At 30.5% G+C, this 15,629-nt stretch overlaps 1 protein-coding gene across 1 annotated transcript in view; it reads right to left on the bottom strand.

Annotated features, from left to right (window-relative positions):
• Positions 1 to 964: 964 nt before the first annotated feature.
• The window catches only part of LOC129219188 (A disintegrin and metalloproteinase with thrombospondin motifs 15-like), a 94,175-nt gene continuing 79,510 nt past the window's right edge, over positions 965 to 15,629 (bottom strand). The window contains exon 6 of the mRNA XM_054853510.1: positions 965 to 1,285. Coding sequence (XP_054709485.1) covers positions 1,266 to 1,285 — 20 coding nt within the window. The 3' untranslated portion in view covers positions 965 to 1,265. The remainder of the gene's footprint in view (positions 1,286 to 15,629) is intronic.

The raw sequence follows: 15,629 nt of genomic DNA, 5'->3' as shown, positions 1-15,629 counted from the left end.
TTTGTAAAATTGACACTTTTATAAAAATAAAGTAAGTTTTTAGACGATTCCGTTACAATGAAATATTTTATCAGTCCCTTGGAGTTTGTTGTAATGGGATTTCACTGCATTTCTTTTACTTATGTAATGCAAGGATCGATAGAATTTAAAAACAAACTTTTTCCTCCTTTTTTCATTAAAAAAAAAACCTAAGGATTTCACAAAACAATGATGTTACGACTAAAGACAATTATTCGATAGCGATTATGGGAGGGAAGGAATTATAGATCCGGGCCTAGGCCGGACATATAAAGGTGGGGTTGATTATTGCAAGGCCGTAGCCAGGATTTTATTTCGGGGGGGGGGGGGGGGGGGAGGGGTTTATAACGAAGAAAGTTTATAGATAAAAATGCAAAGGGCAGAGGCCTGGTAGCAGATGTTAATTTATTCTGTTAAGTCCTCCCTCTCAATTGCCGGACTGTCATCAAACCCGTTAGAGTTATAAAGGTAGGGTACTCTGTTCTAAGGAGAAGAGGTGGTTTCTGTGCCAACTCATTCTTTTTACCTACCCCAACAACTGTTTGATAATTTTTAGGTTATCATAGCTATGGGCTTACAACCCATAAAATTCGACATAATCATAAATTTTTCATATGAGGGTGATTTTCACTTATAACATATACACGTCAGCAGTGCTTCAATTAAGAACAAATGTTTGAGGGGACTCATTAAAAGAAAAAGTGGTTTCAAACCAATTGACATCACATTTGCATTTATTACAGTAAAAAAACAAAACAATTATACTACAACTACAGCATTGTGTGTAAGTATAAATATGTATGTATGTAAAAAGGAGCAATAGAAATTTTGTTGGAAATAAAAGTTTTTATTTGAATGTGTTCTTTTTGTGCCTTCCATGTAAAATTATTTAATTGATTTCGATGATTCTTGAATGATACAGTATCAAAAAATTTTTCTCCCACAATGGGCAGTTAAATTGCAGATACAGTGGAACTTCATTCTGCTGGTCTCTGAAAAAGACTACTGATACGTTAAAATATTCCGGATTTACTTTACCCTTTTTCAGAAAGTCCACATGATTGTTTTTCTACAAACAGATCAAAATAATTTTTCAGCTACAAGACTCACAGAATTTTTTTAAAGATAAATGTTTTATAGCTGTTTGAAGCCGCTCTGGCATCCTTTTTGCACTGTCTAATTTTTCTTTGTCTGTGAGAAGGATTTCCTCTGACCGTCCAATATTCCTCCTTCATGGCAGTTGAGGACTAGAGCTGCTGGTACCCTTCTTGAAATTTTTCCAGCAGTTGGTGACACAAGTAAAAAACAATCAAAAAACAAGTAAAAAGGTTACACATTTCCCCCCTACTTCATTGAATAAGAGTCTATTTTTAAACAATGTGCTCAGATTTTGAACAAGGCCCTGATTTTAAGTTTTCCCGCTTGGAACGTTTTTCATCACTGGTTCTACAGAAAGTGTAAAATCAAGTTTTCACTAAAAGATAATTTTCTATTCATTCTAAAAACTTAATACAGTTATCTCTGACTTATATGTCAGCACATGGGATCAAAATAAAAATAAGTGGCACATTCATTAACGGAATTCACATTTTAGATCAAATTAAATTTCAAACCAGTTAAAAGAGTTGACACACATAAAGCAAAATGAACTTAAAAATTTTAACACAAACCATGAACTATTAAGTTTGACTTTATTTCTGTCCATGTGGTAAAAATACATTATGTGGTAATCGTATGGTCTAATTTAGCGAGAAACTTTATATTTAGAATATACTACTATGTTGTTCCGTACTTGGTAGCAGAAACGAGTCCATATTTCTGTTGTCAAATTCAACGCATCCTTATGAAGTGTAAATAGTTCTTCCAAATTTTTATACCAACAAGATCATTCGCAGGGCAGAATTTTAAAGACTAACTCTCTCTGAACAAATGATCCAGCTAGTGAGAATTTTCCTTGTGTTTCTGATACAACTTTTTTGGCACTTCTCATCCGTAGAGCTACAGGGGCGAAACATTTGCGAGACTGTCCCGGGATTACATTCTTTTTCGATAGAACATGTATTAAGCACATATCCTTTGCCTCTTTTGGGAATTGTCATAACTATACAAACGTTCAAGAATAATAAATTTTTAATAAAGAACATTTAAGCATAAATCCAAGGAGAAATTTTTGACAACATGGTCTGTAGAGTTGGAGGGGAAATAAAAGAGTCCGGCAATTTAGAGCCTTCGACTCTGACTCCTTTACCCCAAAATCAGTCCCACTCCGGCTCCGTAGACCTGATCAAAATTTATTGCTTAAGAAACACTATGAAAAACTTAATAGCAGCAGAAAATAACACCTACACTGCACAGCAAAAGAAATAGTATAGAAGGCAACAAATGTCAAAAAAACAATTCCCAAAAACAAAGGGAGGAGGGGGAGAGAGTTCATAAAATTTGTGGAAAACTGTTTATTTTGTGACTTTGACTTATCTAATCTCAATGTGATGAGTTTTACTGAGAGGAAAAAGTGTAACCAAGTTTGTTTAGCATGAAATTGAATAGCAACACAATGCGGAGCAAGTCGGTTCAGTGATTATAAAAAAAATTTTAGAATCTAAACATTGCGTATTGTGGTTAAACGTAACACGAAATGTAATGACAAAATTTATGACAAGGCAAAAAAGTTATATGATGAAGGGATGGAAAAAAAAAGCAGAAATAACACCCACACTACAGGCAAACGAAGTTGTGACTTTGACTCGTCGAGAATGCAAATAATTTTTGATGCAACGCAAACGTAACGTAAACATCGTGGATGGGTGAGTGAAGTAAACAAAAATTTAATCTCACTCTAAAAAAGAATCTGTACATAAAATTAACAAAATACTAGTTGTATTAGTCACTTCAACTTATCTAGTATTAAAATAAATGCTCATCAATGCCAAGAAATTAGTTGAACAGTGCCTAATTCAACAAAAATTAGATCACACGCAGCATTACGATGTAAAAACATGGAAGCGAAAGTGACAGCCGAGCGAACAGCACGTTTAGTTGTCAGCAGCACTTGGAGTTTGTTTGTCCACCAGGATGACGTCGTCTGCTACTGCCCTATATGAAAACGTAGTTTTCAGAGTTGCGACAACGCGGTATCATTTTCCTATTGGTCGAAGACCGCCTGAGGCAAGGTTTCTTCTTCTCCCGTAGGATTAACATGGAGCGTATGACAGTGCTGTGGAAAAACCCAGAATCTGAAAAATTAAAGGTGAGTCCAGGATTTTAATGCTCATATTACTGTTCTACAATGTTCAAATTATACGTGTGTAGCTTTACTTGAGTGAGTCCATTCCTATTTCTTTAACTATCGCGTAATTATATCAAGAACATGTGTTCCGGTGTGCTAAAATTCCATCCTGACACTTTATTTGGGTCTTTTATAGCTATTTATTCTGTTAAATCGATGATTCCAATCACAACGTTATTGAAAAACAACACTTTAAGACAAGGCAAATGTTAAAATTGTGTAAATTAAATTTTTTTAACGATAGATCTCTGTATTCGGTTTGGCGCGATCAATTTCGTGCTTGGCGACGAGTGGAAGTAAACAAAACATACACTTGTGATGTGAAGAGATCTTAACTTGTGATTTGTATTATAAATGCCTTATGCTGCGGAAATTTTTATTTTAAATGAATGTGACTTGATATTAAAACCCGTTTTAACTTATGTTTTAATGTTAAGGCTTTTATTTTTCCTGATCATTTCTTAGACAAAAATTGACTAAAGTATCGTTTTTAATGTTCCTTCAAGCTATAAAACTCCAAGTTAAATCTTCTCTTTATGCAACGTAAGTATTTACAGTGTCAAATTTTTGTTTTTTGAAAGGAGATTAAGAAATAAAATGCTTATAAATTATAGGACTTTCAGTGCTTGCTGGCAGTATCTTTTAATAACATTTTGATTTATGGAAACGTTTTGTTATGATATTCTGTTAAATGTTTATTAGTTAAAATTTGTTAAAAAAAATGTCAGTTCGATTATGAAATTAATTTGACCACATGAATTTGCCAAAGCGTTTGAGGTGGATATGAAGTGCAACACTTGCTTGACACACAGTACAGTTTTTATCTATTTTTTAGGTTGAGCGAGCCAATTTAAAATGTATTATTTTATTAAAAATTTAATGAATTGTAGGTAGTTTTGGTTATTTTGGTAATTTACTCTTTTTTATTCAACAAGCATGCCAGTCGCTGTGTGTTCCATCATAAACAGAAAACTGAGGTGTTCTAAGTTCGGTTCAAGTAGTGTGTTGGTACGTTTTATTATGCTCTAATTAGGGTTTACTAATTTTTAGGTTGCCTTGTTATTTCCTTTACCTGCTATTTCTTTATCACCTGAAGAATCAAGTGCATGCTATCACCCCACTTCAGGTTCGTAAAAATTTCTATTTTTATTGAGAAAATGATTTTTAAATAATTATGCCATGATTGATGCATAGTTAAGTTTTAACAAGTTTTGAATTACCTTTGAGGTAAGGACTGTTATCATGGGTTTTTGAGATTGTAAAAGTCCTCCCAGCCACAAAGCTCTTGTTTGTCAGAAATTAGGTACATTTAAAGTTTTGCGAGTTGAAATATCAATACTTTTATAATAAAATGCTGAATCAAAGATTTTTTAAGTGAAACTTTTTATGCAAGGGCTTTGAAGTTATATCCAACCTGTTTGTGTGATGAAAACTGGTGGGGATAAGCAATGTCGGTTAGAAGGAAAATAGTGGCTTGCTTGCCTTCAGATATTGGAGGAAAGTGAGACCTTCCGCTCTTCTCGCTTTCCTTCTCATTTTGTATGGTTGCATGTACTACGTTTAGGCAGCGCGGAGATCAATATTTACATTTGTAATTACTTACTTTAGTTATCGTAAACAGATCATTTCTCTTCTTAAGAAGGAAGAAGATGATCATTATAAGTGGACACATGTATATAATTTTATGTAAGAAAATGAATAAGAAATACAATCTATTCAAAAGTGTTTGATGAACAATTAACATGTTTCGCATCTATCGTGTGTCATTATGACACAACCCGTTTCTTGGAATCAAACTTTAGAAGAATTCTACTCTTCTAGATCAGCAGAAAAATAAAGTACATGAAGCTCTCACCCCACATCAATTTCGTAAAAATTTCGATATTTGGTGGAAAAATTATTTTTAAATAATCCTATCTCGATTAATGTAGAGTTAAATTTTAACTAGTATGGCATTTTAAAAAAAAGACTGTCATAATGAGTTTTTGAGATTATCCGTAAAGATCAGGGTTCGAAAATATCCGATATTTTGATATATATTAGATATTTTTATATTTATCCGATGTTTTCAATCAATGCAAAATAAAGTCTTTAGTAACTGCTTCCTTAAATCAGAGTTGTTTATTTCTCTTATATTATTATTATTATAAATGCATCCACTTTAAAAGTAATGTTTCTTTCATTATTTATATTCATTTATTACATGTTCGTGACTTTGCCTCACCCACTCAAAAGGTAATTCAATTGCATCTGAGTTCATTTCAACCACTCATAAAAATAAATGTATAAATAAAAAATATTCAATTTATCAGAGATTATCTTAATTTGTTAAAGGCTTTAGAAAATCAATACTTTTGTCAGGAAATAGAACATTGAAATAAAGGGGAATTCAAATGCTCTAAGACAATGGTGAAAATGGACAATTTTGAAAACATATGGCTTTCAAAACTGATTCATGTGGCCAGCTGAAATATCTGGTATAGATAAATGAATTTACTGAAAAATGTGGCTTTATTTTAAAGAATAAATTTAAGCATCAGTTATATTGCATTCTCTATATTTTTACTTCACTTAAATTTATATGTTAAAGCCAAACAAGAACAGTTTATAAATAGTTTCTACAGTATGCACTCACATTTTTTCAATCACAAGCACAAGTAAGTTCTTTGATGAGGTAGTAGCATTCACGTAAAAGTTTAAGACAGGAGTTTAATTTTTTTTCTCCTCAATCTTGACTAAAACCATTAAAAAAATTAATTTTTAGTTTTCTGAAAATTACTCAGGACTGCCATGTGATTTCGTGATAGGATTTGTAGGATCATAGGAGCTATTTGTTGGTCAGAAAATAAAATAAAAAATATTAATATTATTAAAATATTGGGACTTGAACAACGTGCCCCCACTGTCCAACATACCCCACCTACCCCTACAATTTTGCTGTGGATATTCCTAAGTGAAATGCAGAAAAAACAAGCAAGTTTTCTCACGATTACTATAAAATTTGGAATCACGAACAATCATTACTTATTTTAGTCATCATAAACTGATGATTTCTCTTCTTAAGAGCAAAGATGATGCACACTAAAAAATATGTACATAATATTATGTACATAAATGAATGAAAAACATAATCTATGCTAGTCAAAAGAGATTGATAAATTAAAATATTCCCTGTAATATGTGTTTTACTTTTTCATGTGTTTTTAGAACACCCTGTTATTTGAAATTAAACTTTACAATACACTTAATGCAAAGTAGTTGAAATACAGCTCTATTTCAATTAAAGTGTGTTTATTTATTTTCCATTTATAATTTTATGAACTACTTTAAAAAACATTCCTGCCAATTCAAAACCTCAGCCGTACTGATGATTTAGCACATTTGAAGAGTTTTACTTCAGCTTTAAAATTTATTTGCCCTTAATGTTTTTTAAGTTTCTTCCAGATATTCTGCAACTTAAAGAAAGCTCAACTACTAATTGAATTGAAGCCCTGATGCAGATGTTCTAGAAAACTCATGATAATATTGTACTGTTTGCTTAAAAAATTGTATAATAGAATGATCTCCAGTATTAAGTTTACAAGGATGTCCAGAAATCATTTTCGAAGTTTTCTTAGCTTGACAGCTTTATCAAAACTAATTTTAATGAAGTTGTTTGAAAAAATAATAATAAATTTCCATGTATAATATGCCATTCATGTTTGTTATGTTGTAAACTTCAGGAAATTTGTTGCCGAAATGGTCTTTGGATTTTCAACAACGACATACAAACCAACGAAAATTTTGTGTTTAAATGCTAAATAGTGTAATTAAATGAAATTTTGATCTTCTTCTTACAGACAATGCTGTATTTCTGATTTGTTACACTTATTATCAAATTTATTATCATTCATTAGTATAATAATATTGAAATGTAAAGAGGTTAAACAAACAATACTTTTGCAACAGAAATTTTGAAATAGTAGCTGGTGTTCTGTTTTGATTCTTTAAATTTAGAGTTTTGAATTTGTTTTGTAAATCAAGTGCTTTCTTTAGGTTTATGTTTGTTTGTCATGTAAAAATATTGTTTTCAATTCAGATTTATAATAAATTTTTTGGTATTTAAAGCAAGGCTAAAAAATTTAGATATACATAAAATTATGAAAGATGTATTTAGGTTTGTTTATTGTTATACCGTATTTCAGCATTAAATAAACAGTTCATTTCTGCTTATTCTGTTCCTGTAATTATCCAGAACTTCCCCCCTCTCAAAAAGAGATTTTTCTCCCCACTTAAACTACAGGACAGAATTTGAATAATTGCAAATAGCTCCAATTTTGGAAGGGATTGGTAGCAACTGTTATCTTAGTCCACTTTTGACTGTCAGTGCACCTGTTCTGTTTCTGACTGAGTTCTGGAAGCATTTTTCAGGATATTAGAACATACGTCATGTTCATCCATCCATGATATGGGGTAATGAATGGAATAACAATCTATATGAAAAAATCTGAACAAAAAATTTAATTTATTTCAATCAAGGGAGTTTTTTTTCATAAAAATTCACTTGACGAATAGTATAAGAGAAAATAAATTACAAGCATCAGTATATTTTGCCCTGTCTAATCGAAACTCCCTGATTGAGTAAATGGGAAAAAAGCCTATAACAAAATTTATTTTCTTTATGTTTATAAGTGACTGAAAATTTTGATTAAACTAATGTTTTGTCCATAATTATTAATTTTAGGAAATGATACTTTGGAGTAAGGAATTTTTAAAAATTTGGTAATAATAACTACATTTTGAACATCTAAATATTTTGAGGTTACGTTGCATTTCAGAAAACACAAAGATTAATCTTTGCCTATTTTGTTACTTAAGCAGTTATTGATAATAATAATGTGTCCCAAAATCTATAAAAACTACAAATCCTTTTTCGGTACCCTCAATTTAAGTTTGATTGCCTAGTTGAGAAAAATGTCTTTGTTTCCTCTTTTTTTCCTCGTGTAAAAATGTTGGAAATTCTGTGTTTGAAATAAAGTTTACAGATGTAACAACACCAAAAAATAAATTGAACATTAGATACTTTGGTTGTAATTTTTATGTGGTAATGACCTGAAGACTTAGTATGGAATTAATGAGTTTTCTTCATGCTAAGTTGTATTTAAAATATCTGTCAAAATTAAATGTAAACATTGCTTTTCCACAAAAATTGAAAATAAGTACAAGTCCTCTACTGGTGCTGTGAATGATTTTTTCTTTGTAATATTGTTTTGATGTGAAAATATTGTTCAAAATTTAAGTAATAGATGTATGATGCAGAGAAATAAATAAATAACAATAGATACATTTGTTTCTTATTCATATGAGTTGAAAATAAGTAATGTTTAAAATTACACCCCCTCAACTCCTCAATTTATTTCTGAATATTTCTATCTACATCAAATTAAAGTAATAATTTTAAATTTTATTCAAATTAATATTTTAACCATGATTACCTACTGAACCACTAAAATATTTAGAGGTTCTTGGTATTTTTTCTTTCTTTTTTTTGGGGGGGGGGGGGGGTTTACCTTGTTTTAACCATCTACCTATTTCTAGTATTAAGCTTTCAAATTTTCCTTTGCATATTTACCTTTCAGATTTTTAATTTAATGTATAACTTAATCACATTTAAATCAGAAAATTGTACAGGGTAAACTTAAACATGCAATTTTTTTAATAGCAAACCATTTTTATTAGTAATGTTGCTTTTTAGATGGTTACAGGAAATATTTTTAGATTTAAAACTCTTTATAACGCTTGCCTTTCCGAAACAAAAACAAGCAATTTCTAACGTGCATTATCTGTCGTTCATTTATTTATTTTCATTTTCTTACCTTTTTTTTATCACTTCATTTATTTTGAATTAATTAAATTCTAATACATGGAGGTAAGAATTCACATGCTGCAAACTCCCAAAAATAAATAAATAAATAAATAAAAATTATTACAAAAAAAAACTGTCGGCAGATTTAAATGGATATATTTTTGCTGAAATTAAAAACTAATAAACTATTCCTTAGTTTTAACTGTAAAAGGCATGTGACAGCAAAGTTGCACTTTTTGAAGATTAGCCCATTAGTGACTGAAGTTTTTAATTAAACTAATGTTTTCTTTTTCGGATGAAAATGCTGGAAATTTTGTGTTTTAAATAAAGTTTATAGATACAATAACACCAAAAAATAAATTGAACAACAGAGATCTATGTTGTTTACAACAACAACAAGATAACAACTATAAGATCATGCTATTGATCTGAAAACTTAGCATGAAATAAATGAGTTTTCCTCATGTTAAATTGTTTTTAGTTTTTGTTTTCTCATAAAAATTCAAAATAAGTACAAGTCCTTTTTTGGTGCTCTAAATTGTTTTAATTTTGTTTCATTAAAAAACTGTCTACTACCTAACTACCTTTCATTCTAGTATTGTTTTGGTATAAAATGTTGTTGAAAATTTTAAATAATAGATAGTGTACTTTCAAGAAATAAATATAGAACAATGGAGACATCTGTTTCTTATGCATATACGAATGTTAAAAAAATATATGTCAAAATACACGCCCCCCTCCCTTAACTTCCCAATTCATTTCTGAATATTTCTATCTGCATCTAGTTTCAAATAAAAATGACCTCTGATTAATATAATTTCGTTTTCAACTAAATACAAATTAATCTATTAACTAGGTGTGCCCACTAAACCATTGAAATATTCAGAGGTTCTTAATTTTTTTTTGGAGTGGGGGGGAGCGAGATAGGATCCCCGCAGTGTGGAGTGTCCCAGGTCTTAAGGGGTCCAACGGCCTATGAATTTGAAGAAAAAAAAATTGAAAAAAACCTAGCACTAAGACTTATTTAATGTTACAAATACACACTGATGGCCTCTGGGGAGGGGTTATAGAGATTTTGTTGCAGGGAGGCCCAAAATATATAGATCCGGGCCTGGATAGGATACCTTGTTTTAAGCTTCTGCATATTTCTAGTATTACTCTTTCAAACTTTCCTTTGCATATACATGGGTGCCCCCCCCCCCCCCCGTAGGTGGACATCCCAGGCATATATTTCCTTTCGGAAATTTTATGCTAATGCTAAACTTTTCCATTTAAATCAGAAAATTGTATTTTTTTTCCTTTTATAGAAAAAAAAAATAAATAAGCAATGCTTTTGATATCAATTCAAGAAATATTTTTATGTTCAAAAATCTTTATAAAACTTAATTAATGTAGCAAAAACAAGCAATTTTTCATGTTCGTTATTTGTTGCTTATTTATTTATTTTCATTTTCTTAATCAGTTTTTATTCGTTCATTCATTTTGAATCAATTCAAACTATAATATAATTTTCGTTGTCTCAGAATCTTTCGATTAATTTAAAATTAATCGTATTAAAGAGAATAAGGTTAAAGAAAAAATCTGCTTTAAATTCTGCTAACACAGGGCCATTTTGTCTTTTTCTAATGTTTGAATCAAAATCGAGCGTTTCATTTATTGACAGCATGCATTTTCGAATCCGCGTGCTTACATCCTTCAGAACCCGTTTCAGCCACTCTTCCCGCTCCCGCTTGTGACTATTTTTTTGTAATGAAACTCGAAAGCGAACAAGGAGCCAATCTTGCAGCTCGGTGGCAACCCTATTTTCGATCTGTAACCGGTTGCGCTTTCCGAGCGTAGCTGTTGTCGCAACTTTGAAAACTACGTTTTCATATAGGGACTCTAGTTCAGAGTAGAGTCCCTATATGAAAACGTAGTTTTCAGAGTTGCGACAACAGCTACGCTCGGAGAGCGCAACCGAATTCCAGGGGAAGATAGGGTTGCCGCCGAGCTGCAAGATTGGCTCCTTGTTCGCTTTCGAGTTTCCTTTAAAAAATAGTCACAAGCGGGAGCGGGAAGAGTGGCTGAAACGAGTATGAAGGATGTAAGCACGCTGATTCGAAAATGCATGCTGTCAAAAAATGAAACGCTCGATTTAGATTCAAACATTAAAAAAAGACAAAATGGCTCTGTGTTAGCAGAATTAAAAGCAGATTTTTTTCTTAAACCTTATTCTCTTTAATACAATTAATTTTAATTTAATCAAAAGATTCCGAGACAACGAAAATTATATTAGATTTAATTGATTCAAAATGAATGAAGGAATAAAAACTGATTAAGAAAATGAAAATAAATAAATTGGTAACAAATAACGAACTTAAAAAATTGCTTGTTTTTGCTACATTAAATTAAGCTTTATAAAGATTTTTGAACTTAGAAATATTTCTTATATTGATATCAAAAGCATTACTTATTTATTTTATTTCTATAAAGGGGAAAAAATACAATTTTCAGATTTAAATGGAACAAAGTTTAGCATTAACTTAAAAATTCCGAAGGGAAATATATGCCTGGGATGGCCACCTACGGGGGGGGGGGGGGGGTGTTAGGGGTATGGCACCCATGTATATGCAAAGGAAAGTTTGAAAGAGTAATACTAGACATATGTAGAAAGCTTAAAACAAGGTACCCTATCCAGGTCTGGATCTATACATTTTGGGCCTCCCTGCAACAAAATCTGTATGGCCCCTCCGCAGAGGTGATCAGTGTATGTTTGTAACGTTAAATAAGTCTTAGTGCTAGGTTTTTTTCAATTTTTTTTCTTCAATTTCATAGGCTGTTGGACCCCAAGACGTGGGCCACCCCACACTGCGGGGATCCTATCTCGTTCCCCCCTCCCCCACACTCCAAAAAAGAGATTAAGAACCTCTGAATATTTCAATGGTTTAGTGGGCACACCTAGTTAAAAGATTAATTTGTATAAAGTTGAAAACTGAAATTATATTAATTAACTAGCAGATCGAAATATTCAGGAAGAAATTGGGAAGCTAAAGGGGGGGGGGGGACATGTATTTTGATACATTATATTTTTCAACATTTGTATATGCATAAGAAACAGATGTCTCCATTGTTTTATATTTATTTCTCGAAAGTACACTATCTATTACTTAAAAGTTTCAACAACATTTCTATACCAAAACAATACTAGAATGAAAGGTAGGTAGGTAGTAGACATTTTTTTAATGAAACAAAATTAAAACAATAGAAAGCACCAAAAAAGGACTTGTACTTATTTTGAATTTTTATGAGAAAGCAAAAAGTAAAAATTAAAAACAATTTATCAAAAGGAAAACTCATTTATTTCATGCTAAGTCTTCAGATCAATTGCATGATCTTATTGTTGTAATCTTGTTGTTGTTGTAAACACAGATCTCTGTTGTTCAATTTATTTTTTGGTGTTATTGTATCTATAAACTTTATTTAAAACACATAATTTCCAGCATTTTCATCCGGAAAAAAAATTCATTTTTTTAATGAAGCAATCAAAACCAGAGTACCAAGACAGGATTTAAAATTAAATGTTCGTGACTATTATATTTATGTGGCAAAACAGTCTTAGTGTTTTCTGAAATAAAACGTAACTTCAAAATAGTTGATGTACAAAATATGTTTATTATTACAAAATGTTTAAAAATTCTCACTTCAAAGTGTCGTTTCCCTTAACTGTTAACAAAACATGAGTTTAATTAAAAACTTCAGTCACTAATGGGCTAATCTTCAAAAAGTGCAACTTTGCTGTCACATGCCTTTTACAGTTAAAACTAAGGAATAATTTATTATTTTTTAATTTCAGCAAAAATATATCCATTTAAATCTGCCTTTTTCTTTTTTAATAATTTTTATTATTATTTTTTCTCTTTTTTTTTTTGGGGGGGGGGGGTTGCAGCATGTGAATTCTCACCTCCATGTATTAGAATTTAATTGATTCAAAATAAATAAAATAAATGAAGAGATAAAAAAAGGTAAGAAAATAAAAATGAATAAATGAACGACAGATAATGCACATTAGAAATTGCTTGGTTTTTTTGGAAAGGCAAGCGTTATAAAGAGTTTTAAATCTAAAAATATTTCCTGTAACCATCTAAAAAGCAATAATACTAATAAAAATGGTTTGCTATTAAAAAAATTGCATGTTTACGTTTACCCTGTACAATTTTCTGATTTAAATGTGATTAAGTTAAACATTAAATTAAAAATTTGAAAGATAAATATGCAAAGGAAAATTTGAAAATTCAATACTAGAAATAGGTAGATGGTCAAAACGAGGTAACCCCCTCCCCCCCCCCCAAAAAAAAAAGAAAGAAAGAATACCAAGAACCTCTAAATATTTTAGTGGTTCAGTAGGCACTCTTGGTTAAAATATTAATTTGAATAAAGTTGAAAATTATTACTTTAATTTGATGTAGATAGTAATATTCAGAAATAAATTGAGGAGTTGAGGGGGTGTAATTTGAAACATTACTTATTTTCAACTCATAAGAATAAGAAACAAATGTATCTATTGTTGTTTATTTATTTTTCTGTATCACATCATGCATCTATTACTTACATTTTGAACAATATTTTGAAATCAAAACAATATTATAAAGAAAAGAAAGTAGATACTTTCTTAATGAAACAAAGAAAAAAATCATTCCCAGCACCAGTAGAGGACTTGTACTTATTTTTAATGTTCGTGGAAAAGCAATGTTTACATTTAATTTTGACAGAGATTTTAAATACAACTTAGCATGAAGAAAACTCATTCATTCCATACTAACAGTTCAGGTCATTACCACATAAAGATTACAACAAAAGTCTCTAATGTTCAATTTATTTTTTGGTGTTGTTACATCTGTAAACTTTATTTCAAACATAGAATTTCTGACATTTTTACACACACAAAAAAAAGAGAAAACAAAGACACTTTTCTCAATGAGGCAATTAAAATCAAATTCAGGGTACCAAAACAGAATTTGTAGTTTTTATAGATTTTGGGGCAAACTATTATTGTCAATAACTGCTTAAGTAACAAAATAAGCAAAGATTAATCTTTATGTTTTCTGAAATGCATTGTAACTTTAAAATATTCACATGTTCAAAATGTGGTTATTATTATCAAATTTTTAAAAATTCTTTACTCCAAAGTATCATTTCTTAAAACTAATAACTATGGACAAAGCACAAGTTTAATCAAAAATTTCAGTCTCTTATAAGCATAAAGAAAATAAATTTTGTTATAGGCTTTATTCCCATCTACTTAATTAGGGAGTTTCGAATAGACAGGGCAAAATATACTGACGCTTGTAATTTATTTTCTTTTATACTATTTGTGAAGTGAATGTTTGTGGGGAAAAAAACCCCTTGATTGAAATAAATTGAATTTTTTGTTCAGATTTTTTCATATAGATTGCAATTCCATTCATTACCCTGTATCATGAAAAGATGAACATGACCTATATTCCAACATCCTGAAAAATGCTTCCAGAATTTAGTCAGAAACAGAGAAGGTGCATTGACAGCCAGAAGTGGACTAAGATAACAGTTGCTACCTATCCCTTCCAAAATTGGAGTTATTTGCAGTTATTCAAATCCTGTCCTGTAGTTTAAGTGGGGAGAAAAATCTGTTCTTGAGAGGGCGGGGGGGATTTTTGGATAACTACACAAAGAGAATAAGCATCAATGAACTGTTCATTTAATGCTGAAATAAACAAACCTAAATATATCTTTCATAATTTTATGTATACCTACATTTTTTAGCCTTGCATTGAATACCAAAAAATTTATTAAAAATCTAAATTGAAAACAATATTTTTACATGACAAATGAGCATAAACCTTAAAGCATTTGTTTTACAAAACAAATTCAAAACTCTAAATTAAGAGAATCAAAACAGAATTCCAGCTATTTCTCAATTTCTGTTGCAAAATTATTGTTTCTTTTACCTCTTTACATTTCAATATTATTATACAAATGAATGATAATAAATATGATAATAAGTGTGACAAATCAGAAACACAGCACTGTTTGTATGAAGAAGAACAAAATTTCATTTAATTACACTATTTAGCATTTAAACACAGAATTTTTGTTGGTTTGTATGTCATTGTTGAAAGCCCAAAGACCATTTCGGCAACAAATTTCCTGATGTCATCAGCATAATAAGAAGCATAACAAACATGAATGGCATATTATGTACGGAAGTTTATTATTTTTTTAAACAACTTCATTAGTTTTGATAAAGCTGTCAAGCTAAGAAAACTTGGAAAATGATTTCTGGACATCCTTGTAAACTAAATATTGGAGATCATTCTATTATACAATTCTTTAAGCGAACAGTACAATACTATCCTGAGTTTTCTAGAACATCTGCATCAGGGCTATAATTCAGTTAGTAGTTGAGCTTTCTTCAAGTTGCAGAATATCTGGAAGAAACTTAAAAAACATTAAGGGCAAACAAAT

Source organism: Uloborus diversus, chromosome 3, assembly GCF_026930045.1.
Source record: "Uloborus diversus isolate 005 chromosome 3, Udiv.v.3.1, whole genome shotgun sequence".
Classification (NCBI taxonomy): Eukaryota; Metazoa; Arthropoda; class Arachnida; order Araneae; family Uloboridae; genus Uloborus; species Uloborus diversus.
Note: the sequence above shows the minus strand (reverse complement) of the source record. Positions and strands in the feature narration are given on the sequence as shown.